This window comes from Bubalus bubalis, chromosome 2 (assembly GCF_019923935.1).
Source record: "Bubalus bubalis isolate 160015118507 breed Murrah chromosome 2, NDDB_SH_1, whole genome shotgun sequence".
NCBI classification, from domain to species: domain Eukaryota; kingdom Metazoa; phylum Chordata; class Mammalia; order Artiodactyla; family Bovidae; genus Bubalus; species Bubalus bubalis.
Genome location: NC_059158.1, coordinates 7,833,010 through 7,858,489, shown reverse-complemented (window position 1 = coordinate 7,858,489; position 25,480 = coordinate 7,833,010). Strand labels below are relative to the sequence as shown.

General features: G+C 43.1%; 1 protein-coding gene and 1 long non-coding RNA gene across 4 annotated transcripts in view; one reads left to right on the top strand and one right to left on the bottom strand.

Moving 5' to 3' along the window:
- Positions 1-1,394: 1,394 nt before the first annotated feature.
- The window catches only part of LOC112579372, a 28,394-nt gene continuing 4,308 nt past the window's right edge, over positions 1,395-25,480 (bottom strand). The window contains exons 1-4 of one of the 2 annotated variants that reach the window (XR_006543977.2): positions 6,580-6,813; positions 5,229-5,317; positions 4,236-4,354; positions 1,395-1,548 (exon numbers count right to left, since the gene is read on the bottom strand). This is a non-coding gene — a long non-coding RNA (uncharacterized LOC112579372). Of the gene's footprint in view, positions 1,549-4,235; positions 4,355-5,228; positions 5,318-6,579; positions 6,814-18,061; positions 18,108-25,480 lie in introns of those variants that run through there. The other variant, XR_003103790.2, reaches the window with a different exon arrangement.
- The window catches only part of LOC102406581 (androgen dependent TFPI regulating protein), a 90,120-nt gene continuing 68,951 nt past the window's right edge, over positions 4,312-25,480 (top strand). Inside the window, exon 1 of one of the 2 annotated variants that reach the window (XM_044927088.2) lies at positions 4,312-4,461. In XM_044927088.2, coding sequence (XP_044783023.1) covers positions 4,327-4,461 — 135 coding nt within the window. In that variant the 5' untranslated portion in view covers positions 4,312-4,326. The remainder of the gene's footprint in view (positions 4,462-25,480) is intronic. The other variant, XM_025265710.3, reaches the window with a different exon arrangement.

Sequence of the window (25,480 nt, the reverse complement as noted above, 5' to 3'; positions counted from 1 at the left end):
TCACATTTAATTAACACTTGAAGAGAGGAACCTAATGGCTCACACCAGTAATTCTAGGCAGCTTTTGTAGGAAACAGACGAAGGGGAAAAAACCTGATTAGGCACTGGCCGTAAGCACAGTTTCCTTGGATTTCCTTTTTCCTCCTTACCATATAATAACACGGCTGAAAATTAGTTCTGACAGCTAATCAGAGTGAGTGGCTCTTTCTTTTCATGGAGTGGTTAACAAGTACCGTGCACTATGCCAACACACCACACTGCTGAATGGATGTAGGAAGGAAAGAACTGATTAGTTATTTCACTGCAGCTCTAAACCTCTGTTCAGTTGGATCAGAGGGATTCTGTGGTACTTGGGTCTGTTCTGTGTCTGAGGCCAACCTAGAAGTGTCAGAAACCAGCTCTGCTAATACAGCAGCCCCTCCTCCTACCTACTGGCCCAAGCCCCACACCACCCCTCTCAAATGCCTCCCACTCAAAGTTACTTCTGTTCCTGATGGCACATTGGAAAGCTGAACTATGAAGATGGAGTGCTGAACTAAATTTAGGCTGTTAAATGATAAAACGGGAATTAGCTGAAGACAAAAGAAGCAGATCAAATCCAACTCTCCCTTTAAGAGCCTGGAACCCAAGAGGCTGGCTCAGACCAGGCTCAGAATTTGCGTATAACAGGCAGATGTGAGCTAAAGCCATCCCAAGTGAATGGGCAGGAGTTTCCCTACCCAAGGAGTGTCCTTTAGTTGGCTGAAGGGAGTCTGCTTGCCTCACCAAGAATTTTGTTTTTATAGTTTGGAATGCAAAAAAAAAAAAAAAAAAAAAAGGTTGTTGCTAAAAAGGGCTGTGATGGAATGGAATGGTGTAAAGAGCTTTAAGATTCTCCAGATGAGAGCTGTGCAAAGGGGTACAGTGATTGCCCCACCAGTTAGAATAATGGCAACGGCAAAGGTGGCCCAAGGGGAGGTGTGTGGGCCAAACAGCCCACGGGATTCCAAATCCTGCCCCCGAGTTGGGTCTCATTTGAAATCCCAGGAAAGGTGCCTGAAACTATAACTCCTGACATGTCCCCTTCCTAGGGCAGGAGCCCAGGGTAAGTGTTATGAGCTTAGCAAGGCCATCTCATAAGCCAAGGCCTGAATGTGGCACCCTCCAACGAGGCTGAGGGTAGCTATGTCCAAGGAATCAAGCTAGAGTGCTCGGTCACAACCCAGTTAGGCTCTGGGCCTGGTTCCTGGAACATTTCCCTTTCAAGCTGTCCCTCAAGGGTGGAATGGGCACTCGTATTCTCCATGGGGGCTTCCCTGGTGGCTCAGACGATAACACGTCTGCCTGCAAGGCGGGACACCCAGGTTCGATCCCTGGGTCAGGAAGATACCCTGGAGAAGGAAATGGAAATCCACTCCAGAACTCTTGCCTGGGAAATTCCATGGACGAAGGACCTTGGCAGGCTACAGTCCATGGGGTCGCAAAGAGAGACACGACTGAGTGACTTTTTCACTTTCATTTTCATTCTCCAGTTCAGTTGTCCTTGGCCCTCTGGAGGGAGGTGAGCCCCTGAAACAAGAACGAGTCTTCTTTAGCACCAATGTCCTGGCATTTTAGGGCTGTGTTTTGCTATGTGTATGCCAGAAGGTCAACGAAAAAAGAAAAACCAAAATCACTTTATAAATGCACAAGCTGTATCTTGGCTAGATAAACATTTGTCCCATTTTTTTTTAATTGTGATAAAATACACTTAACAGAAAACTTATATTTTAATCATTTTGAAGTGTACAATTCAGTGGTATCAAGTACATTCATAATGCTGCTCAACCATCAGCACCATCTGGTTTCAGAACTTCATCACCACAAAAGGAAACTGCTACCCACTGGCAGTAACTCCCTCGTCTCTACCTCCCCCAGTCCTTGGCAGTCACTCATCTGAATGCTATTGCTATAGATTTGCTCCTTCCTATGTTTCACATAAATAGAACCACACAATATCTGGCCTTTTGTATCTGGCTTCTTTCACTCTGTATAATGTTTTCAAGGTTCATCCATGTTTTGGCATGGACTTCATTCCCTTATGGATGAGTAATGTTCTGTGGTATGGATATAGCCCATTTGGCTTATCCACTCATCAGTGGATGAACATTTGGGTTGTTTACAGCTTTTGCATGTTGTGAATAATGCTGCTGCGAACATTTGTTTACAGGCTTTTGTTTGAACATTTGTTTTCAACTCCTTTGAGTATATACCTACAAGTGGAATTGTTAGGCCCATACGACAAGTCTATATTTAACTTTTTAAGGGACTATACCCTTTTATATATGCTGTACCATTTTACATTCGCATCTGCAATGTAGGAAGTTTTCGATTTCTCCACATCCTTACAAACACTGGTCATTTTCTGTGCCATTTACAATGGCCAACTCTGTGAATGTGAAGTGGTATCTCACTGTAGTTTTGATTCGCATTTCCCTAACGACTAAGGATGTTGAGCATGTTTTCAAGAGCTTGATGACCATTTGTATATCTTCTTTGGAGATGTACAAATAACTACTCAAGTCATTACCTATTTTGATATTATTTTGTTGCTGTTGAGTTATAGGAGTTTTTTATATGTTTTGAATATCAGACCCTTATCAGATATGTAATTTGCAAATAGATTTCTCCCATTTAATGTGTTGTCTATTTACTGTCCTCACTGTCCCATTTTCAAAGAGGGAATACCAAACAAAGCATTCAGATGCTTTTAAGAAAGGACTGCCAGATAAGATAGCAACAATCGTAACAGTTCTGAGCTGAGGAAAGTCTCCCTGCTGTCACTCTTTTACTCTCCTGGCCACAGCCCAACACTTCCCGAAATAACTAAACCAACAAGTCATGTAAAGAGCCCATGTGCCAGACCCGGTGCCGAGTGCCTTAACTGCATTTTCTGCCATCCTTGTAGCTACATAAGTGTTATGATTCCCATTTTATGGATGAGGAAACTGAGGTGCAGAGGTGTTAATGAGTGACCAAAGGTGTCAATGATCACACACAGCAGACTCAGAATCTAAACGCAGGTTTGCCAGACTCCTTCCTACTCATCCACGTGTTCGTTAAATTTTTTCTGGGGAGCTTTAGGGCCTCCATGTGGCTGCCTCTGGGGCTTTCCTGAACACAGAGAGGGGGATCAGTGAAGGGTTTGGGTCTCTGGGGCCAGCACCCACTCCAACCATAGCCCCTCTGCTTTGATCTCTTTTGTAGTTTGGGGCTCAGGTATAGGACTTTGGGGAAAAAAAAAAAAGAGGCTTCCAGTGTTTTAAAAAGAAATGTTTGAAAACCACTGCTGAATCATGCTGCTTTATGGGAGAAGAACCCAAAGCTCTTGCAACTTCTTGTAAAATAGAGGTTTAGTTAAAGGAAAACCAGTTCTAAATGTGGAGCTGTTGTTCAATGGGTATAAAGTTTCAGTTATGCTAAATGAAGAAGTTTGAGAGATCTGCTGTATAACATATGCCTACAGTTAAGACAAGGTCCTGCGTTTAACATTTTGTTAGGAGTGTAGATCTCATGTTAAGTGTTCTGATCACAAGAAACAAAAACAATTTAAAAAGCCTAAGGAATACCAGGAAAAGTTGGGAGGTTTCAGAAATGTCTGCTACCTTGATTATAGTGATGGTATCATGTCTTTGCATACATCTGAACTCACCAGTTTGTACACCTTAGATATGTGTGTGCATGCTAAGATGCTTCGGTCATGTCTGACTCTGTGTGACCCTATGGACTGTAGCCCACCAGGCTCCTCTGTCCATGGGATTTCCCAGGCAAGAATACTGGAGTGGATTGCCATGCCCTCCTCCAAAGGATCTTGCCAGTTCAGGGATCAAACTCGCGTCTCCCATGTCTCCTGCATTGGCAGGCAAGTTCTTTACCACTATCACCAATCTGGGAAGCCCTAGATATGTGCGGTTTTCTGTACATTGATACTTCAATAAAGCAACTTCAAAAAAAGGGAATCCAGTTTTTGGCTTCATTGATAGAAACCTTTTGTGCTGCATTCACACACACACACACGCACGCACACCCTCTCCCTCCGTTGCCCTGTTTCTGTACATTCTTCCTTCGGGTGGACGACGCTAGCTTTGCAGGGAGTTGCCTCTGAACACCCACTCACCAAAAAACAAAAGTGGCTTTTGCCAGCGACTGTGCCCCCACTCCCTGGGAGCCACAGCTGTCCCCATACCTGTCATTAGTCAGGTATGCTGCCTGCTCACCTTTGAGACCATTCTCACGAACAGCCAGCCCCAGGGACTCCCCAGACCAGAGTTGCCCTTCTCGTTCTTCTGTTTTGCAACTTAGCGTGTGATGATCGTGGTTGGGAACAGAGCCATCCCTGTGGAAACCAACAAGGTGAGGCTAAGTCTTAAGAAAAACAGTTTGCAGGTAAACATCCTACCAGACCGACAACTGGCTGGGACAGAGAGGTGGCTGCATCACCAGGTAAGGGGGCGAGGGCACTGCCCGGCCGACTCAGCGTTTCTGACCTTTGGGCAAGAGGCGGCCGGTGGCTGGTGGAGCTCTGGGTTGGAAGACCCCCTGCACGCAGGAAGCTGGCATGGTCTTGACTCCCTGCCTTTCACTCTTAGGAAACTCGGGCTGCCGGAGGTGAGCTCCATGCCTGGGAGTTGGTATTTGAGCTTTATCAGTATGTGAAGATGAGCAGTTGTGGAGAGGGTGAGGGGCCCTCCAGTGGGTGGGCAGCGATGTGGATTTGTGTGGCTTCTTAGAACTCCAGCTGGGGTTTCTGAACATTTGTTTTTTGTGCCAGTGAAGTGTTGCCAGATGTCTGCTCAATTCCAGTTCTCATGTGAAATCGCATGGAGAGGTTTAATGCCTTTTAAACTGCTTTGGTCAAAGATGACGGAGGGGTGAGGGGGTGATGAGGAATCTCCCTGCCCAGTAGATACATTGAGATCTAAGAGCAGGATGCCCTTTCCTTCTCCACGTGTCCTTTTCTCCAACTTAAACACTACGCAGGGCATCTTGCTTCCTTGTGTTCTTAAAATACCCACTGAAAGTGAGTCTCTAGTATCAAACTCCTATAGGGCAAATGTCAGCAGGGTGTCATAGAGATGTGCTTTCCAAAACACTGAACGGCCTTCCTCACCTGCGCATCCTCCCCAATGATGTGCTCAAGTACTCCTCCTCTAATCTAGTGAAAACTTCCCTAAACTTTAAAGCACCAAGTCACCGTTATGTTAGCTTACCAATACAGCACTGTTGCTGCCGGGAGGCCCCTGGCAAGTACACCTGTCATTGCAGACTCTGTGCTGCTGAGTGGCCATCTCTGGAAGATCTAGACCATAAAAATCCAATGAGGCACAGATAAGAGCAAGCCAAGGTGTGTCTGCCACTTGCTGCTTTGGTTTTCACACCAATGCTAGGCCACACCAAACACACCTACCCAGCCAAGCTGTACTGGGAGGGCCTCAGGCACCCAGCATTTGAACACACCATGAATCATCTCTGGAACACTGAGTGCATACAAGTTGAGAAAAGGACCCTTTCCTTCGTCATTCTTCTTTTCAAAGCCTAGGGGTCGAGCTGTAATTTATTCTCTTCTTTACAGTCAGAAAAGGGCTTCCCTTGTAGCTCAGTCAGTAAAAAATCTGCCTGCAGTGCAAGAAATCCGGGTTTGATCCCTTGCTCAGGAAGATCCCCTGAAAAAGTAAATGGCAACCCATTCCAGTATTCTTGCCTGGAGAATTCCATGGACAGAGGAGCCTGGCAGGCTATGGTCTACGGAGTCGCAAAGAGTCAGACACAACTGAGCAACTGACACTTTCACTAACACAATCAGAAAAAGTTTCCCCTATACCCTGAGAAAGAATAAAGCTAAGAGGAATTTAGCACCGTCTAGAAGGCAATGGCACCCCACTCCAGTACTCTTGCCTGGAAAATCCCATGGATGGAGGAGCCTGGTAGGCTGCAGTCCATGGGGTCGCTAAGAGTCGGACACGACTGAGCGACTTCACTTTCACTTTTCACTTTCATGCATTGGAGAAGGCAATGGCAACCCACTCCAGTGTTCTTGCCTGGAGAATCCCAGGGACGGGGGAGCCTGGTGGGCTGCCGGAGGTCTATGGGGTCGCACAGGGTCAGACATGACTGAAGTGACTTAGCAGCAGCAGCAGCAGCAGCAGCAGCCTTATTTCCCGATGTCCCAGGTATTGACAGGCACCGTGGTGCTAGTCTTTTGTTCTTTTATTTTTCAATCAGCAAGAGGAGTTACCACAAACAAGCCAGGGAAAACTTTTGGTGGCAAAGTTTCCAGCTGGGAGCAGCAGAGGGGAAGAAAAGGGCACCCCTCACACACCCACTACTGGCCCCTAAGCGCCACTCATCAAGCCTGATGCAATCCGCTCCACCCTGTCACAGCTCTTCAGCCTCTTGGCTTAAAAGAGATGAAACTGATAAGTACTTGAGAAACGCTGAAAAACATCCTGAAGGCGTATGAGAGAGTGGGGAAGAAATCTGTTGGGGGACCACAGTGGCCCTGGAGGGAGGGGAATAGGATAAAGTGCTAAATTCACGTAAACCCTCTGTATCACAGTTTACCTTGCTGGTTAGGGTGAGTCGTGGTGCCTCTGCTGTTAGATCTTCCTGTTGAACTGAAGCAGCAAATCTCAGGGATTTGATCTAGAATGATCCCCGGAATACCTTTCTCTCAGGACTGACTTGCTTTCAATGAGCAGCAAATCATAGAATTCTGCTTGAGGATTTGACTTCTGTGAAATCAAGCAACAAGAAACCTTCCTCTCTCACATCATGAGGGTTTCCCTAAAGCCCTCTGACAACCCTGAGCCCTCAAGATGTAACCTTAGGCAGCATTTGAAAGTAATTACAGGGCGCAATCTTACTCAGAGGGTTAGATACACAAAATATGGTTACTGCAAGCATTCTTGCTCAATTAATCGCAGCTTGCCAAATTAATTCCTATAAGCAAAGAAAGAAGTTAATTTTCTAATGACCCACAGTGACTTTTCGAGGTCAATGATGTCTCTAAACAAAGAAAAGAGAAGAAAGTGGTGAAAGTGAACATTGTATTGCAAGAAGACTTTACAAAGAGCCTGAATTTGAAATGGGGTTTTATTTATATTTCAACAATAGCTACCATTCTCTTAATCAGTGGGCATACGTTGAATCCTATCTTCAGAACCACGCCCTGTGTTCATGCTGGTACAGACAGGTCTGGATATGCTCAGGATCTGGGGATTAGGCTCATCTATTTAGGGTCTGTATGCTTACTGGGCTTAAGAGGTTCCTAGGAAGTGAATTATTCAACTGTCTCTGTCCTCCTGATTACATAACCCATCTGTGGCAAAAAGTAAAGCGTACAGTTGGATGTCATAAGCTGTTTGTGTTCTTTTAGTGTCTTTTAGTTCTTTTAGTGTGTTCTCCTAGTGTCCCAGCATCTACCTAAGTCTCACTACGAACCACAAATCAAGATATCTGATTTAAACAATTGTTTTTGGGGGACTGGCAGGGGTGTGTGTGGCACAGCTGTTCATGAGACATGAATTTGCAAATAACTCTTTGGAAGCTTAAGACTAAAAAGGTATAATGTCTAAAGGATTTAGCATATTGAAAATGGATACATTCAAAACAAGCTTCCTTCTTAAGAAAGAAAATCAATTCTAAGTGTTGCGTCATAGAAACGTGGGGCTGCATCTGCACACGTCTACACCCACAGCCACACATCTGCCCCTCCGTTTCCCCGTTTCTAGCAATTCTGTGACAGAGGTCATGCTTCTGAGCAATTGTCACTACGTTATAATGTCAAGACGGTTTTACTCGCTACTAAGGGTGCCTTGGTGATCACCCATTCCCTCAGTCTCCTCCAGTTTTCTGGAGATATAAGTACAGCCCCATTATGGACTGCCTGCATGGGAGGGGCGGGGAGGGGATCTTATTCCAAAGGCTGATTCTTCCCCAGACCCACTGAAACAGAATCTATTGGGTTGGAATCAGCGGTTAAAAAAGATCTCTAGCTAATTATTATGCACAATGAAGTTTAGTGACCGCTGACAGCAAGACCACAAGTAAATTGGTCCATAAAGGAGCCAGACCCAATGCCTTGATTTCATTCTCATATGTATCTCATTAACTATATCTCCAGTTCACCACCGTCCTCCAATGGTCCAATGATAAGAAAAAGAAATGTACAAGAAAGGTTTAAATGTGAAGGAGCAAAATAAGAGAAATAAAACCTAAGTAATTCATGCTAAAATGTGAAACAGGATAATTTTTAACTCTTTTTAATGACACCAAGACACCTAAGACATAATTACTTTTAAAGCCAGTGTGATTCAGGTAACCAAGATGACTGAAATTACAAACACATTTTAATACGGATGCCGATTTAGAGCAAATGAACTAGAGACGTGAGAACAGCAAAGCAAAGCAAAATAAAACAAAACAGAAAGAGGGGTTTTTCTTCAAAATATTTTTTAAAAATGCTTTATTAAAACATATGGATAGACAGTAAAAGTGTTAGTTGCTTAGTTGTGTCTAACTCTTGGCAACTTTATGGATTGTAGCCCACCACACTCCTCTGTTCATGGAATTATCCAGGCAAGAGTACTGGAGTGGGTAGCCATTCCTTTCTCCAGGAGATCTTCCAGATCCACGGACTGAACCCTGGTCTCCTGCTTTCCAAGCAGATTCTTTACTCTCTGAGCCACCAGGAAAGCCCTGGATAGATAGTTCAGTTCAGTTCAGTTGCTCAGTCGTGTCCGACTCTTTGCAACCCCATGAACCACGTTACGACAGGCTTCTCTGTCCATCACCAATTCCCAGAGCTTACTCAAACTCAAGTCCATCGAGTCGGTGATGCCATCCAGCCATCTCATCCTCTGTCGTCCCCTTCTACTCCTACCTTCAATCTTTCCCAGCATCAGGGTCTTTTCAAATGAGTCAGTTCTTTGCATCAGGTGGCCAAAGGACTAGAGTTTCAGCTTCAACATCAATCCTTCCAATGAATATTTAGGATTGATTTCCTTTAGGATGGACTGGTTGTATCTCCTTGCAGTCCCAGGGACTCTCAAGAGTCTTCTCCAACACCACAGTTCAAAAGCATCAATTCTTCAGTGTTCAGCCTTCTTTATGGTCCATTGCTCACATCCATACATGACTACTGGAAAAAACATAGCTTTGACTAGACAGACTTTTGTTGGCAAAGTAATGTCTCTGCTTTTTAATATGCTATTTAGGTTAGTCATAGCTTTTCTTCCAAGAAGAAAGCATCTTTTAATTTCACAACTGCAGTCACCATCCGCAGTGACTTTGGAGCCAAAAAAAAATAAAGTCTCTCACTGTTTCCATTGTTTCCCCATCTATTTGTCATGAAGTGATGGGACTGGATGCCATGATCTTAGTTTCTTGAATGTTGAGTGTTAAGCCAGCTTTTTCACTCTCCTCTTTCACTTTCATCCAGAGGCTCTTTAGTTCTTCTTTGCTTTCTGCCATAAGGGTGGTGTCATCTGCATATCTGAGGTTATTGAGATTTCTCCCAGCAATCTTGATTCCCGCTTGTGCTTCATCCAGCCCAGCATTTCACATGATGTACTCTGCATATAAGTTAAATAAGCAGGGTGACAGTACACAGCCTTGATGTAGTCCTTTCCCGATTTGGAACCAGTCTGTTGTTCCATTTCCACTTCTAACTGTTTCTTCCTGACCTGCATATAGATTTCTCAGGAAGCAGGTCAGGTGGTCTGGTATTCCCATCTTTTAAGAATTTTCCACAGTTTGTGGTGATCCACACAGTCAAAGGCTTTGGCATAGTCAATAAAGCAGAAGTAGATGTTGTTCTGGAACTCTCTTGCTTTTTCGATGATCCAGCAGATGTTGGCAATGTGATTTCTGGTTCCTCTGTCTTTTCTAAATCCAGCTTGAATATCTGGAAGTTCACAGTTCACGTACTGTTGAAACCTGGCTTGGAGAATTTTTTTTTTTTTTTTTTTTGCTAGTGTGTGAGATGACTGCAATTGTGCGGTAGTTTGAACATTTTTGGCATTGCCTTTCTTTGGGATTGGAATGAAAACTGACCTTTTCCAGTCCTGTGGCCACTGCAGAGTTTTCCAAATTTGCTGGCATATTGAGTGCAACACTTTCACAGCATCATCTTTTAGAATTTGAAATAGCTCAACTGGAATTCCATCACCTCCACTAGCTTTGTTCGTAGTGATGCTCCCTAAGGCCCACTTGACTTTGCATTCCAGGATGTCTGGCTCTAGGTGAGTGATCATACCATTGTGGTTATCTGGGTCATGAAGATCTTTTTCGTACAGTTCTTCTGTGTATTCTTGGATAGACAGTAGTTACCAATAAATATACATATACTGGGGACAGAGTTCAAAAGTTTTCTTGATAAGAATACATAATCAAAGGTGTTGAGAGACTACTGCTTTATTTCATTCCTTCACAATCTTGGTAGTTCAGATCTAATAAATTTTTGAATTACAAAATGATACAAATATATGGTCCTCTGCGACCCCTCTTAGAAGATATCTGTATTTTAACAGAGGACAATGCTTACTCCAGAGGAAGCCACTCAAGGTGAGTTTCAGGCTTGCTGGCTGGCAGGTAGATGAGACTTTGGGGTAGAGAAGACTTTCCCACAAAAAGCATATCCAAGAAGAAAATTCTAAGGGTTCTTAACCCTTCCCTTGGCTGGGAGGAGGAAATCAAGACAGGCATGGTTTTTCAGTGAATTCACCAATTACCTTCTATTTTCCTACCTGAGGGGGCTTCAAAATATGCTCAAGTAGGTTACTGATGGTGTCCTCAGGTAGTCTGAGGACAAGTATCTTATTGGTGTTTCCTATATTCGTATTTTTATTGCAGTTTTACATAGGCTATTTCAGTTTGAAGAATCAACTCCATGAGCACATTAATCCTTTCATTTGAAAGAATATTTTTTGTGTGTTTTGCTTGGGAAGGAAAACTCAGTTCCTTATCTTGCCTCTGTGTTTCTCTCCCTTTCACTCTACCTATAGCCAGCACATGTCTAATTCATGCTTCCCAAAATGCCAAACATATTTTGCAAAGGAATCTGCTTTAGAGTGATCGAGTATCCTAGTTTGCCTGGGATTGTCTTGTTTTAGTGTTGAGTGTCCTGCATTCCCAGTCTTGCTCACCCAGAGCTGCACTACCCAATATGATCGTTACTTTGTTGCTGTTTAGGCGCTCAGCCGGTTGGACTCTTTGTGACCCTATGGACTGTATTCAGCCAAGCTCCTCGGTCCATGGGATTTCCCAGGCAAGAATACTGGAGTGGGTTGCCATTTCCTTCTCCAGGGGAGATTTCTGACCCAGGGATCAAACCCACACCTCCTGCACTGTGGGCGGATTCTTTACCACTAAGCCTCCTGGACTTCCCCACTAGCCACATAAAGCAAGTTAAGTCTCAGTAAGTTAAAACAGATAAAACAGCTCCTCACTTGCACTAGCTATAGTTGAAGTGTTTAATAACTACATGTGGCTTGTAGTTACCTTATTGGCCAAGGTAGACGTAAAAATCTCTAGCGTTGCAACAAGTTCTGTTGGGTAGCGCTGAGCTAGAGGGTTTTTCCAGCAATTACCTAGAACTAACATCTCTGAAAGCCGTACCCTGGTCAGGCATCACCAGTTGGTTGAGAAAACTCATGTGATGGGGCCTGCTGTCTCAGTGAACACACACAGTGTGCTAGCTCAGCAAAGCCTCAGTGAAAACTTTTGTTTTTCAGAGTTCACATTTCCTGATGCATCAGGCTTCTGGAACCATGCCCCTAATCTTCCCGGCTCCTGGGGATTCATAAACAGTTGTTAGCATTTAGTGAAAATGGGGACATGGCATATGAAGCGAACATGACAGCAAGAAAAGACAATCTGCCTCCTCTTAAATTGTGTCCATGAGGGATGAGGGAGCACACCAATTGCGTTCCCGTTTATGGGTTTTCCCCTGATGCACAGCACAGCAAAGAGGGAGCTGGACTTGACTGAGTTAGAGCCAAAGGAGGACATGCAAGAGGAAAACTGTCTTAGGAATGGGGGCTTTTAAGTCAGTTGCATCCCGACCCCAGGCCATCAGCTGGCTGGAGCAAGGATGCTTCTCTTACAAAGTGGCCAAGAGTCACGGAGGACACAGCACTTTGACAACACCCCTGCTCCTCCAGGTCTAAGGAGAATTAGAAACAGAAGCAGGAACAAACCGCCCATTGGTCAGAAGAGTCTTTGCTGCGAGATCTAATTGTGAGCACAGGGATTTATTTGTTTCAATAATAGGTTAAGCACCTACTATGGGCCCTACTCTTGAGTCTTTCACTGTCTAGGAGGGGGGATTAATATGTTTGCTGGCTTTTAAAATATAAAGTAACCAATGGTTGTTTGTGAAGACAGTGATGATGATAATGATGACGGTGATGACTAACATTTATTAAGAGCTTTCCACGTGGCAGGCTCTACTCTGAGTGTTTTACGTGAAGAAATAAAAGAACACTTAGGAATATAGACGCCGGAAGGACCCCCAGGTGACGATGTAACACACTTTCAAAATTTCCATGAAATTTAGCAAATAAACAAAGCAAAAGTCTCACAAGTTGCTTGAAAAAATACCCTAGTAAATCGATTTAGACAATGAATGTTATTTTTTAAATAACCTTCTTTATTTTGGAATGACTTTAGATTCACGGAGTAGTTTCAAAGAAAGCACACAGTCCCCATATGATAATTGGTTTCTGAGTCAGAGAGAAATGCCTTCAAGTCCCAGTTCTGCTATTTACTGTTATGCCCTTGGATAAGTTATTTAACCACTCAGATCCTCAGATGTGGCTTCCTCAATTGTAAAACGGCACAATAGAAGCTACTTTGGAGGGCCGTGGGAAGGAAAACAATGAGAGAATTTGTGTAAAGTGCTTTGTACATGCTTGGGCCACTGATGTGCTTACTAAACAGTGCATTATTATTTATGTGGATCAGATCTTTGTTTTAATGAATTAATGAAAATAATATGTCATAATAATTTTAAATGGCCAATATTTAATAGCTATGGTTTCAGCTGGGAAAGATTGAGAGCAGAAGGAGAAGGGGGCAACAGAGGATGAGATGGTTGCATAGCATCACCAACTCAGTGGATGTGAGTTTAAGCAAACTCTGGGAGATAGTGAAGGACAGGGAAGCCTGGTGTGCTGCAGGCCCTGGAGTTGCAAAGGGTTGGGCCCGACTGAGCGACTGCACAACAATAACTGCGTAGTTTCCGCACTTCAGAGGACATCTTCTATTTCCTCATCTTGTTCCTTTTCTCAGGCAGTTGAAGAGGCGCTCAGTCTACCCTTCAACCAGGCTCAGTCTGCACCAGGCCAAATGGATGCACCATCGCTTTGTCTCACATTGTGAACATGTCTCTGCTCACCCACAGAGATGGAAGGGTGGTGGAGTGTATGTACCCACTGTCTTAGATAGCTCAGGCGGATATAACCAAAACACCGCAGACTGGGTGACTTAAGCACAGAAATTTATGCCACTTGGTTCTGGAGGCAAAACCTCCGAGACCAAGGTGCCTGCAGACCCAGTGTCTGGTGTGAGACCACTCTGTGGCTTGTAGAGCATCGTCTTCTCGTTGTATCTTCACAAGGCAGAGAGCAGAGACAGGAAGCAAACTGTCCCGTGTATTCTCATAAGGGCACTAATCCCGTCTTGAGGGCTCCAGCCTCATGACCTAATTACCCCTCAAAGCGTCTCCAAACACCGGCCAATTGGGAACTAGAGTTTCAACACGTGAGTTCTGAGAGGACACACTCCGTCCATGGAATCCATGCAGGATGCGAGGCTGAAATACCCTCCTCTGGTCTGCCCAGTGGGGGCTCCCTGAGAGGGCTCACACTGCACCTGCTCGGGAGCTCTAGACATGGGCCCAGGGGCTCCTTCTTCTGTGCGCTTGGGGAAAGTTCCATAGCTCAGGGTCCCGCTGTCCCCCTGCTGGGCTTGGGCTGGAAGCAGCAGGGCAGAGAGATGGGAGGACCCTTTTCAACTTCTTCCCTTTTCTTCCCCATCTATGATCTCTGTGGTCCTGAGAGCTGTTTCTCTGTTTTTCAAACTCAGAGAACTCCCAGGATCCTTGGGCCCCTGTGTGGTCCATCAGAGCCACACACGTGTGTCCCCATCTGAGTGGAGGAAGAGTCACTCCTGCTCTCTGATTCCTTCAGAAGAAAATACTAACTAGATAATATTTGGGCTATGAATTCAAAATCAGTTTTTGGAGGCTTCAGAATTTGGTCAACAGTTGAACACACTTGAATTTTTCCATATGTCACTCTGTTAGCAGAAGACTTCTGATTATATCTTACAATCCCCCTTGATTAAAGCAAAGACTCCAGGTCAACACTTAGCATTTACTTTTCTTCTTACCTACCCTTGCCCACATGAACTCGCCCCCATTACACACACACACACACACACACACACACAAAGAAAGAGGTGTGATAATCCACAAACCTTGGACTTCAAGTCTATTTCAGTTGCTCTTTTCAATTCCTAAGAAGCTACTCAGGGTGCACTGGGAAATTCTGAGTTACAGACTTAATGGAAAGCCCCAGGTCAAGAGTAACAGCTCTTCTTTAGTTTAAAAGTTAATGTTGACCTTAAGAGAATTCTAAAATATGCTTGGAAATTGTTCCCATCAAATGTTTTCTGCAAAGAGTTCAGCCTTCTTGCAACGAAGAACCTATTGACAGATTTAGCATCTCAACGTGCCCTTCACCAAAGATACACTATGAAAGTTGGCCCTGCCACTTTCCGTTCCTGTACTTTCTAGCAGTGAGGTAGGTACCTGTCGGTTAGACGGGCATTCTGACCAGGTGCCACCTGTGAGGACAGATGGGCTGGGGGTAATTCCCATCATGAAACCTAACACTGACCGAGTACTTACTTAGCACTTCACATGTACTGTCTCATTCAACCTCTGATGAGTTGGGCACTCTTATTATCCCATTTTACAGTTGAAGAAACTGAGATTCAGAGATTCATTCACTTGCTTGCTGTCACACGGGTGAGGAGAAGTGAAACTAGGATTTGAAGAAGGACCCACTGACTTTGGAGCCCACACTCTTGGCCATTAAGTGACCAGGCTTTGCCTCACTTCACTCCAGAGTCCACGCTTCTTTGGAAGTCAACATTTAGCTGCAGACCAGCAGGCACACCAAACAGAAAGCAATCTGAGGACCACCCAAATCATCCAGCATCTTGCAAACCTTTCCTCAGTCATCCCCTCTCTCTCAGTAGCCCTGTAACGATGTCACTGATGGGAGAAGAGCAGCTGTGCTGGGACTGAGCCCTGGGTTTTTCTGTGTGGCACTTTGCCCAGTGGCTTCTAGGCCCAGTGTTTTCTCTTTTAGCTCCTGAGACGGTCCTCACTTTGAAAGCTACAACTAGACTCATAGGACCAGGGATGCTCACTTTAACACCATCAAAGACCCAAAAACTTTGTAAAAGCTGTTCTGTGTTATTACAACAGTTAGGAGTCAATAGCCCTGCCGTGAAACAATCACTGTTTCCGAGAACAGAAAAAAAGTCACCTCTTCAGCACTTCAAGTAGCTCATTGGCAAAGAGGGCTTGTGGTTTGAGGTCAGCCTTGAAGACAAGTGGCTAGGCTTCATCTACTCCCTATGTAGACCTTTTCCATATCATTTTAACATTACTCCCTCTGAATCCTGGAAGGTGGACAGGGAAGGGGAAAAGGCAGAATATCATGGTAAAAGTTTTGATATCTTTGAAGACAAGTATACAAAGGGTTGATACTGGAGTAGAGGGTCAGGAAGAGACCTTACCTCTGACCAGCTGAGAAGCAGCTGTGCTTCTGTCAACAGGAGCTCACAAGCCATAAAACATTCTCATCCTGAGCAGGCCAGGTTTCAAAGAAATCTACTGTTCTTGAAGGTAAGAGAGAGCTGCTGAGTTTATTCTGCATTGGCATGTGATTTATTTTTGGCACCACTAAAAACTGGAATCCCTTTGAGTAGCCCCAAAATGCCATGATTCTGGAGGAGAATGATGGAAAATGTACCTCCACCAACCAGACAATGTGAAACATTCTAGATGAATAATTGATACATAATGATTCAGACAGGGTTGGCAGACAGAAAATGCCAAAGCGGCCTACAGATTTGACCTTAAACTTCAGCCATTTTGTAAACAAGTGTTCCGGGAGGTTTCACTTCATTTTCATACAGGTCAAGTGTGGCATTTCTATTCAGGGGTCAGTCGAGTAAATTATTAACCAAAACAACTCCTTTTGACCAAATGAGTCAAATCTGCAATAAACAATTTGACAGTTTGTGTGTGTTTTTGGATCTTTTTGTTTACTTTTTTGTTAAGGGGATTTTTTAAAAAAAAAACAACAACACAGCAACCTTTTCCTTGCTTTTATGAAACACTGCCCTATGTTTCCAGGCAGAAAAGCAAAAAAACTTTCAAAAGGTTGCCTGATCTCATTTCAGCAATGTAGAAATAAAAAGAAAACCAACTAACATGAAAAAAAAAAGATGTATCAGATAACAATCTTTGGCAGATGTCTTAAAGCAGAATATATAAATATGCCTGCCATAGACGTAATACTAAGAGGATTTCACCTTGAAACTCGATAGCTGTAATTCCTTAATAAAGACCACTTGTTTGTCAAGGGCTAGATTAATCTCTGAGCTGGGTTCTACAGGAAATCAAATTCTGGTCCATTATAGGAGTCATTATCAATATCCTCCCTGAGGATAAATTTGAGATGGAACAAGAGGCAAATAAAGCCTTTTCTCATCCCAAGCCAGTGCATGTAAACACAAACTGAGATCCTGAGGTGCTTCTCCAAAGCTTCAGGGGAGAGCATGCTCCCATCTCCCCACAGGATCATGGCCTGTTCCGTATGAAGGACATTGAATTCTTTTGGTTTCTATAGAGTAATGGTCTTCACTTTAGGGGTGATTTTCTCCCCATGGACTTTTGGTAATGTCCGGAGATACTTTTGGTTGTAATATTGGGTCCCCTGGTGGCACCAAATACACAAAGTAAATCAAGGTAGCATCACAAAGGCTCAGGAAATTAGGTTGTCATTGGAACGATGGTCTACGAAAGTGAGGCCAGGACCTGTGTGCTAACCTTAACAGGGTGACTGATCGCTCAAATAAAAGATTTAAATAGGATTCAGAGAGTCTTAAGATAATAATCAAAATTTCTAGGATACAACTGAAAACCCTGGCCATACCAAGAACCAGAAAAAGCACAGATTGAATTCAAAGAAACAATCAACTTCTACCAACACAGAAATGAATAGGATGTTGGAATTATCTGACAAAGAGTGTAAAGCAGCTTTACATTAATTTAATATGAAGCATTAAAAAATGCTTTAATGGGCAATTGAAAATTCTCTTGAAACAGATAAAAAATAGAAAATATCCACAAAGAAGTAGAAGCTATAAAAAAGAACCCAATTAAAATTATAGAATTGAAAGATACAGTAATAGAAGAAAAACAAAAAACCTCACTGAATGGGCTCGGTACCAAAGTAGAGATAACAGAGGATACAACCAATTAACCTTTTTTTTTTTAAAGGAAGCTCCATTTATTTATTTATTTATTGAAGGAGAATTTTTTTACAGAATTGTGCTAGTTTCTGCCAAACATCATTTCTGGACCAATTTACTCAAGTCAAAAACCAGAGAGAAAATAGACCAGAAAAAACAAAATCTAATTAGAAGAGCCTTTGGGAACTGTGGGACAACAACTAAAGATCCAAAATTCATACCATTGGAGATCCAGAAGGAAAATAGAAAAAGAGTTAGATTGAAAGAGCATTTTTTTTTAAATGGCTGAAAATTTCTCAAATTTGGTAAAAGATATAAATCTACAGACTTAAACTACACAATCTCCAAATATGGGAAGTCCAATGAAATTCAAGCCACAACACATTGTAAATACACTTCAGAAAACTAAAGATAGTTTTCAAAACAACCAGAGACAAATGAAGCATTAACCGTAGCGGAACATAGCTTCAAATAAAAGCATATTTCTTACCTAAAACAGTGGAGGCCAGAAGGAAGTTGCACAGTATTTTCAAGTGCTGAAAGAAAAGAACTGTTAGCAGTGAATTCTGTATCTTAGAAAACTATTTTTTAGGAATGAAAGGGAAATGAAAACATTCTCAGATGAAGGAAAACTTAAAAGAATTTTGTTACTAGCAGACTTGCCCTTAAACCATGGCTAAAGGAATTACAGTCAGCCCTCCCTATCTATAAAGACCCTGGTGGCTCAGCTGGCAAAGAACCTGCCTGCATGCCGGAGACCTGGATTCGATCCCTGGGTCGGGAAGATCCCCTAGAGAAGGAAATAGCCACCCATTTCAGTATTCTTGCCTAGAAAATTCCATGGACAGAGAAGCCTGGCGGGCTACAGTCCATGGGGTTGCAAAGAGTCAGACATGACTGAACATGTCCATATTTATGAGTTCCACATCTACAGATTCAACCAACTGTGGGTCAAAGATATTCCCCACCTCCCAAAATTCCAGAAAGTTCCAAAAAGCAAAAGTTGAATTTGCCAGACAGAAATTATTAACATAAAATTTTTATTGTATTTGTAACTATTCATAGAGACACCTCTTTTATTGCACTCTGCTTCATTGTATTTCACAGATAATTGCTTTTTTTTTTTTTTTTTTTTACAAATTGAAGGTCTGTGGCAACCCTGCATCAAGTAAGTCTATCAGCACCAACTTCCCAACAGATCTGTCACTGCGTGTCTCTATGTCGCATTTTGATAACTCTCACAATATTTCAAACCTTTTCATTATTATTATATCTGTTTCGTGTTCTGTGATCAGTGAGTTTTGATGTTTCTACAATGTTTCTACACTGACTCAGATGATGGTTAGCATTTTTTACTAATAAAGTATTTTTTTAATTAAGATATGTACATTCTTTCAGAAATAATGCTACTGCACACTAAATAAACTATCAGATCAGATCAGTCGCTCAGTCATGTCCGACTCTTTGCGACCCCATGAATCGCAGCCCGCCAGGCCTCCCTGTCCATCACCAACCCTCGGAGTTCACTGAGACTCATGTCCATCAAGTCAGTGATGCCATCCAGCCATCTCAGCCTCTGTCGTCCCCTTCTCCTCCTGCCCCCAATCCTTCCCAGCATCAGGGTCTTTTCCAATGAATCAACTCTTCGCATGAGGTGGCCAAAGTACTGGAGTTTCAGCTTTAGCATCATTCCATCCAAAGAAATCCCAGGACTGATCTCCAACTATAGAAGGCTGTAAATACAACTTTTATATGCCCTGGGAAACCAAAAAATTGCAAGTGACTCACTTTATGATGTTATTTGCTTTATTGTGGTGGCCTGGACCTGAACCTGTAATATCCCCAAGATCTGCCTGTACATAGCATTTATTCTACAGTAGGGACTATAAGTAATTTAGAGATTTAACATGTACAGGAGGATGTACGTAGGTTATAGGCAAATGCTACACCATTTTATATAAGGGACTTGAGCATGTTTGGATTTTGGATCTGCAGGAGGTCTTAAAATTAATCACGCAAGGATCTTGAGGGATGTCTATAATTCTAACTGGAGGACGATGACAAAAGGATGAAGCTTGAAGCATCAGAAAGGATGAAAGAACAATGTCGAGAGCAGATACGTGGCCTAAACAATAGACTAACTCTTCTCGTGAGTTTTAAAAATTACTTAATGAGGAGAACAAAAACTGTAACACAATCTGATTTCTAAGAGTATGATATTTAAAAGTGGGGAAAGTGAAGGGACTAAAATGGAAGTAAGGAATCCAAGAGGCAAACTGTAATGCCAGCAGGCTGTAATAAGTCACATATGTATATTGTCATACCCAGAGCAATCATTAAGAAAACGACACAAACAGATACACTCAAAAATACTATAATTAAACCAAGACAGAATCTTAAGAAGTGTTTAATGAACACACAGCAGGCATGAAAGGAGAAACAGTGGTAAAAAAACAAACAAAAAACAGAGGAAACAAGGAGAAAACAAGTAACTAAGTGGAAAACTTAAGTCCTAATAAACTAAAAACTACCTTAACTGTAATTGCCTAAATATATCTATTGAAAGGCAGAGACTGGCACAGTGGGTTAAGAAAAACCTCACAACTCGTCTATGATACTTACATGAAACTTGCTTTAATGTCAACAAAATAGATAGGCTGACAGTAAAAAGATTAAAAATATGTACCATGTAAGCATTAATTTCAAAAAGAAAGAATAATATTAACATCAGATAAAGTAGGCTTTATCTGGGCAAAGAAACTTACTAGAGACAAAGTGATACATTACAAATGTTAAAAGGATTAATCACCAGGAAGGTAAGTGATTCTGAAGTTGTATATACCAAATAATAGAGTCTTATACACATAAAGGAAAAACTGAGAGGCTGGAAAGTAGAGATAGCCTAATTTATAATTATTGTTAGGGCCTTCAATACTGCTCTTCAACAAATGACATAATTATTAGATAAAAAATCAGCAAATCAGAGTGCAGTTTCTATATACAAATATACATGACTCAAACATCATACTGTACAGGCTGCTAAAATAAGGTAGCCAGAGCTTAACCGCTAACCTTCTTGTGGTGAATTTCCCAGGAAAATAGGCATTCACATGAGTTTTAAAAGGTTGAAACTGGAATTGCTGATTGGTCAGTATTGAATGCATTTCTTAACTTTGCTGATTAGTTCAACATGTAGAAGTCTACCTGAAAAATCTGAGTTCTTTCATGAGAAAACTCACACATTTCTGATTAACACAGTTTTGCAAAACATGAAATCTGACATGGCATTAAAAAAGTCATTTGTAGGTACACAGCTTCTCTTTAATAACTTCATCAGACCTCACATAATCAAGTGATGCACTAATTCAAGCAAGAGAAATACACTTGAAAATTTTAGAACTTGGGTACAAAACAAAGTAATTCAAGAAATAGTGAAAACTCACTGGCCTGATTGTTAAGACACTTGTGTTCTGGTCGTTGGTCCCCCCATTAATAGCTGTGTGATTTGGGGCAAGTCCCTTAACCTCTCTGAGCTTTAATTTCTCATCTGACCTCATACGGTTCTTTCCTGCTCTAAACCTTCGAGACAATGTGAGTCAATTTCATGCTTGTGAACAGGAAGAGTTCTTTGGCCTTGCAACTGAAAATGCACCATTAAAATTATCAAGAGAACTCAGCTCCTTTTGAGTGGGTCCAAGAAGGTTAATACAGACACTGCATTCTACTGTGAAAGCAGAGCTGGATTAGAGAGTAAGGTAGATCTGGATCGGGTTTCCCAGTGCAACAGCCAACATGAAGGCTAGGAAAGTTCTCATAGATTGGAAAAGGGGAAAAAAAAAAAAAAAAAGGCTCTGATGCCTTTCAGAGTTGGCTTGGTTTGGTGGCTGGAAACCCACACGTGGTTTCACCAAACGGACTTCAGATGGGAACCTTTAATAAATGTTCTAGCTTTTAAAAAGCAGGGCAGTAACAATGACATCTAAGAGAAACAAGTGCTGTTAGATGGGACATAAATAACCCAAAGGGTGAAACACTTCCTTCTAACTCAGTCCTCAGCCGCTTCTACAGCAAATGGATGAGGGGCCCTAGGGATGCAAAGTCCACTGGAAGGAAGATGCTAATCTCCCTGAACTTGGCTTCAACTGGGCATGACACACATTTAATTATTTCCAGAAACATCTACTTTTTCTTGGGGAAAAGAGCCATTGGAAGACTGTGGGGGTGATATTGGTTCAGAGGCAGCAGGGCTTCTAGATAAATACAAACAGCTCTGGGTGATGAGAGCAGTAAAGATCAGGAAATCCAAGGGTAAGAGAAACTTCCCCTGCCCCAGGCAGATATTAAGAAAACCACAATACCAGAACTGATCCATGCAAACAAAGTTTATTAGCATCTAGAATTTACCTGCTATCTTAAACAGTGCTGGCTTCCCAGGTGGCTCAGTGGTAAAGAATCCACCTACCAATGCAGGAGATGCAAGTTTGATCCCTGAGTCGGGAAGATCCCCCAGAGAAGGAAATGGCAACTCCAGTATTCTCGCCTGGGAAATCCCCTGGACAGAAGAGCCTAGTGGGCTACAGTCCACAAGGTCACAAAAAAGTCAGACACGACTTAGTGACTAAACACCAACAACAAATAAAAAGTGCTGAGGACCCAGAGGTGTATCAGATACCCTGGGAGGCACTCATAATTTGATTGGCTCCCCAGAATTGCAGCAGAAAGAGGTAGCCCCCACTCAGCTGGGAATTTAATAATGGGACTGTTCACTAAAGGGTGGACGAAGTGAAGAGAGTGTGCAAGGGCTGTGGAGGTATAGATCAACTTTGAAAGGAATGAGCCAAATTGAAATGGCTCTTTATAGGTTAACAGGGTAAGTGGAATACAGATAAGTTCCACCAACTTGTCTTGACGCTTAAAGGGACTAAGATTTACCAGTTAGTTTGCTTAGCATCGTCAGCTGGAGGGGTCCCTCCCTTGCGCCAGAATGAAACCATAATCCTTCAGCCTTTTCACCATAACCTCAAGCCCTTAATTCCCTCTCAGCATTGTGCTTCCTGCAGCCATCACTGTGAAGGGTCTTCCACTGACCCTTCCACCGTGGTTGGTGCTACGGCATGCCTGGGAGTGGGTGTGCATCCGTGAGGGCATGGGGCTTCCCTCCAGTCTCTTTAGAGGCAATCCCCCTCCAACTACTCCTTTAGCCCAGTAGGCATCCTGGCTTTAGGAAGAGAGACAATCACCATCTCTTACTTGAGGGAACCAACTAACACCCCAATGGAAGCCAACGTCTGACCAGCTCAAGGTCACACAGTAGATGGAAGCCCACATTTGAGCCCCTGCCCTTTTGCACTTCATCATTCTGTGGCTGGCCTAGGAATGGGTTATCGTTTCTGTCAGACAAAACTGTTCCCTGTGTTGGTGGCCATAACAACTTTGTTCAGGGAGATGACATTAATTCTGACTTTCTCCTGCACAACCTCCAGAGTCTCCCCTGCTCTAGTCAATGCATTCATACTTAACTCTGTCTTCTGTATATTTAGAATGACAGAATAAATTTGCAGGCTAATTTAGGCTCCATTAGTACGCTCTGCCTGCCTCTATTATAGTACTTATCACATCGAGCTATAATTTTTTGTTTACATATCTGTCTCTGCCATTTGACTGCGAGTTCCTACAGGGATTAGCCTATGTCTTGCTCATTGTAGTATTGTACCTCCTCCCCAGAAGCCAGCAGCTGAACATTTTGAGTATAGTAGGTATTTAATGAATGAAATAGCTTTATAGTAAGGTTCAATAGACAAGGGGCTTTCCTTGTGGCTCAGCTGGTCAAGAATCCACCTGCAATGTGGGAGACCTGGGTTCGATCCCTGGATTGGGATGATCCCCTGGAGAAGGGAAAGGCTACCCACTCCAGTGTTCTGGCCTGGAGAATTCATTAGACAAGTACACCCACTATGCACATATTCATTTATTCAACAGATATTTATTAAGTTCTTATTGTGTGCTTAACATTATGCTAAGCTCTAGGAATCAAAACACACCACCTGTATGTGTTTGAGAGATAATGGGACACACAAAAAGATAAATTCCTAATTGTTATAGACTGTGTTTCTCCAAAATTCATGAGTTGAAATCTTACCCCCAAAGTGATGGCATGGGGAGATGTCACCTTATGAAGGTGATTACGTCATGAGGCTGGAGCACTGGTGATGGGGCTAGAGTCACTACAAACAATGCCCCAGAGACATGCTGGCCCCTTCCCACACAGGCAGCAATGTGACTGTCTGGGAAGCAAGCTCTCACCAGACAGGATCTACCGGCATCTTAGCCTTGGACTTCCCAGCCTCCAAAACTGAGATAAATAAGTTTCTGTTGTTGAAAAGCCACTCCATCTGTGGTATTTTTGTTATAGCACTAAAACACTAATCATCACGCAATTTGCAGAGATGCGCAGGGTATTAAGGGAGACTAGAAGTGGCTATTCAACATGGCCTGGTTGAGGAGAGGTTCAGGTAAGGGTTCTAAGAGAAGGAAACTGCTGAGCTGTATTAGTACATGGTTATGGGATACCAAGTCAAAGACATGTTGGGAGGAGGCCTCCAGGGAGAAGAAACAGTAAGGGTAAGGGTACAGGATGTGACATAGCCGGTGTGATTGGAAACTCTGCCAATTTGGATTGTAGGAGGAGCATTAAGTATGAGACAAGAGTGCGACAGGAAAGAGCATCAAAGCTAGGTGAGAGGGGCCACTTCATCAAGTTATGGGACTTGGATATTATTCTATTAATGATACCGACACAGTAAAGGGACCTGAGTTGAGGAGAGACAGAGATGTTGTAAGGTTGGCATTTTAGGTTGAATCACTCCCTGACCCGTGTGAAGAACACAGTTGGGGGATGAGACGAGAATTAGGAAAACCAGGTAGAACAGAGTTACTGTAGTACTGGAAAGAGATGAAGACTTGCACTAGGCAGCTGTAGAAGAAATGGAAAGAGGAGGACTGGCTCGGGCTGGATTGGGAGATGAACTTGGCACCTTGAGAGAGAGGAAACAAGGAGGACTCCCAGGAAGAGAATGGGTCCATACTCAGAGAAGGGAGGGAGCAGTCAGGTGTGGGGCAAGGTAGTGAGTTCATCTTATACATCGTGAGTTTGGGGCACATCTAACTAATTGAGGGAATGTCCAACAAGTAGCTGAAGATATGCTTGAAGCTTGATGGGGATGGGGAGAGGGTTAGGACTAGAAGTATGAAATTTTGATCATAAGCTAGAAAGCAGTGGTAGAGACCAAGATGGTGGCAAAATCACTGCGGTAATACATAGTGTAGATGGACAAAGGGCTGGACCAGCTCCCTGGGGAACTCCAGGGAGATTGAAGCCTTTGTCTCCTTTCCCAATATTTCTTCAAATTCTTACCCATCTGCAGACCTGTGCTTGAGATTTTGTATAAAGAGATAAAAGTCCCTCGGTCTATGATGATGCTTACTAGGAATCCATTCTGGGGGACATAGCACAGGGACTCACATGAGCATCAAGTTTTAAGATGTATCTGATCCTTTCCTGAGAGGAGAAGTAGAGGAAGTGGAGAAATATTGCAAAGGGAGTCTGCGGGTGTACAGAGCACATATGGTTCCTTTGTGGTCAGGCATGATGGCTCAGATGGTAAAGAATCCACCTGCCATGTGGGAGGCCTGGGTTCGATACCTGGATTGGGAAGATTCCCGAAAGAAGGGAACAGCTACTCATTCCAGTATTCTGGCCTAGAGAATCCCCACGGACAGAGGAGCCTGGTGGGCTACTGTCCATTGGGTCACAGACTTGGACACAACTGAGCGATTTTCACTTCACTCTGGTTAGGGTTCAGACTGCAACTCAACCTGCCTCTTAGTTTCTGTTGAATGCATTCAGCTT